The 2,382-nt window shown below is 52.6% G+C and overlaps 1 protein-coding gene across 1 annotated transcript in view; it reads left to right on the forward strand.

Annotated features, from left to right (window-relative positions):
• Positions 1-1,672: 1,672 nt before the first annotated feature.
• The window catches only part of LOC136470149 (secreted RxLR effector protein 161-like), a 4,743-nt gene continuing 4,033 nt past the window's right edge, over positions 1,673-2,382 (forward strand). The window contains exon 1 of the mRNA XM_066468096.1: positions 1,673-1,996. Within this exon, the coding sequence (XP_066324193.1) occupies positions 1,673-1,996 (324 nt within the window). The remainder of the gene's footprint in view (positions 1,997-2,382) is intronic.

Below are 2,382 nucleotides of genomic sequence, written 5' to 3' on the forward strand. Positions count from 1 at the left end.
GGTGAGGAGGTGCGGTTTCGTAGGCTGGACGACATCGTCGGTGGCACAGGTTCCTCAGGCCTGGCGGGTCGGCTGCTCAATGACCTAGAGCTGCTTCTCGTCAGTGTAGAAGAACCACCCACGTGCGCGTTGGCCGAGCGCGATGCAAATTGGCAACAGACAATGCTGGAGGAGATGAAGGCGATCGAGAAAAAACAGACTTGGGAGCTCGTCGATCCACCTCCAAGATGTCGTCCGATCGGCCTGAAGTGGGTGTACAAGGTCAAGCGGGACGAGCGCGGCGTCATTGTCAAGCACAAGGCGCGCCTCGTCACCCGAGGCTTTGTCCAGTATGAGAGCATCGACTTCGAGGATGCCTTTGCGCTGGTAGCGCGCATGGAGTCTGTCTAACTGCTGCTGGCTTTGGCAGAAGCGAAGGACTGGCGCGTCCATCAACTGGACGTAAAATCTGCCTTCCTCAATGGCGAGCTGGCGGAGACGGTCTTCGTCAGGCAACCTCCGGGCAGTGTTCGCCTAAACGGCCGATTAAACGGCCACTAAACGGTAAACGGTGGTAAACTGCTTTGTTTAGGGGGTAAACGGAAATTAAACGGTTAACCGTTTAAACGGTCAAAAAACGGGAAAAACAGTCTAAACGGCCTAAACGGAACGAAGATAAACAGTATTAAACGGGCTAAACAGTTGTTTAAACGGCTGTTTAGACGAACACGAGGTAAATTTAGTTCAGTTTTGTACGAATAAATTTGTATACTTAAGTTTATTATATTTATAAATGTTTACACTTGATATGTTACATGCATAAATATCTATATTTGGTTCTTTTCACATGCATAAATATATATACATACCAAAATAATTGATTTTTACTCGGATAAATATGTATAAATGCTAGAATACTTGATTTTTTACATGCACATATATAATTATATGTATTTTTTTTTAAGTACAAAACCGTTTAAACCGTTTAACTTAGTTTAAACACCGTGTAAACAGCCTAAACGCTAAACGAAGGACGACCGTGTAAAGACTGTTTACCGTTTAGAAAAACATTGCCTCCGGGTTTCGCTGTCAAGGAAGCGGAGCACAGGATGCTCCGACTACGCAAGGCGCTCTACGGGCTGTGGTAGGCCCCGCGAGCGTGGAACGCCAAGCTTGACGCCACGCTGGGCGAGCTTGGGTTCACGCGGTGCGCAACCGAGCACGCGCTCTACATGCGGTGACGGGGGAAGGAGGAGCTCTTCTTCGACGTGTATGTGGACGACTTGATCGTCACCGGCGCACGTGCGAATGACATCGACAGCTTCAAGCGCGAGATGGTAGCTCGTTTTCGAATGAGCGATCTCGTCGCGCTCTTTTACTACCTCGGCATTGAGGTAAGACAGGGTTAGGAGGCGCTCACGCTTGGTCAGAGGCGCTCACGCTTGGTCAGAGCACGTACGCCTCGAAGCTGTTGGAGCAGAGCGGCATGGCTGAGTGCAAGTCGTGCGTGACTCCGACGGAGGAGAGGCTGAAGCTGACGAAGGCCAGTACCGCGGCGAAGGTAGATGCAACACTCTACCGGAGCATCGTTGGCGGTCTGTGCTACCTAGTCCACACGAGGCCAGACATTGCGTTCGCCGTGGGCTACGTCAGCCGCTTCATGGAGGATCTCAGAGATGATCACTGGGCCGCAATGAAGTGGCTGCTGCGCTACGTCAAGGGGACGGTGGATCAGGGGATCGTCTTCCACAAGACCGGCGGAAGTAGGCTACAGCTCACTGTATTCAGCGATGCAGACATGACGGGGGACATCGACGGATGGCAGAGCACCTCTGGCGTGCTCATCTTCCTCGGGTCGGCTCCAATCTTATGGCTGTCGCTGAAACAGAAGGTGGTGGCGCTGTCCACGTGCGAGGCAGAGTACATGGCGGCAGCCACAGCGGTGTGCCAAGCTGTGTGGCTGCGCCGGCTGCTTGGCGAGCTGACCGGTGTGGAAGCTCACCCACCAACACTGATGGTGGACAACCAGCCCGCAATCGCCCTCGCAAAGAATCCGGTTCTCCATGACCGGAGCAAGCACATCGACGTCAAGTTCCACTTCCTCAGGGACTATGTCGATGGAGGGCAAATCGTCATCGAATTTATCAAAACTGGTCGGCAACTCGCGGACGTCCTCACCAAGCCGCTCGGCCGTCTTCGGTTCACGGAGTTGAAGAAGATGATCGGCATGGTGGAGGTTCTAGGGTTAGCAGCAGGATTAGGGGAAGAATTATAAAAGTAATCTGCTGCCCTCCATGTAGCCGCTGCAGGGGCAAGCGTCGAAAGGCTCTCCTGCCGCACTGTAGCCACAGCAAGGGCAGGCGTCAAAGTCATCCCTGTTGTCATATCTAGTCACTGTAACAG

This window comes from Miscanthus floridulus, chromosome 8 (assembly GCF_019320115.1).
Source record: "Miscanthus floridulus cultivar M001 chromosome 8, ASM1932011v1, whole genome shotgun sequence".
Taxonomy (NCBI): domain Eukaryota; kingdom Viridiplantae; phylum Streptophyta; class Magnoliopsida; order Poales; family Poaceae; genus Miscanthus; species Miscanthus floridulus.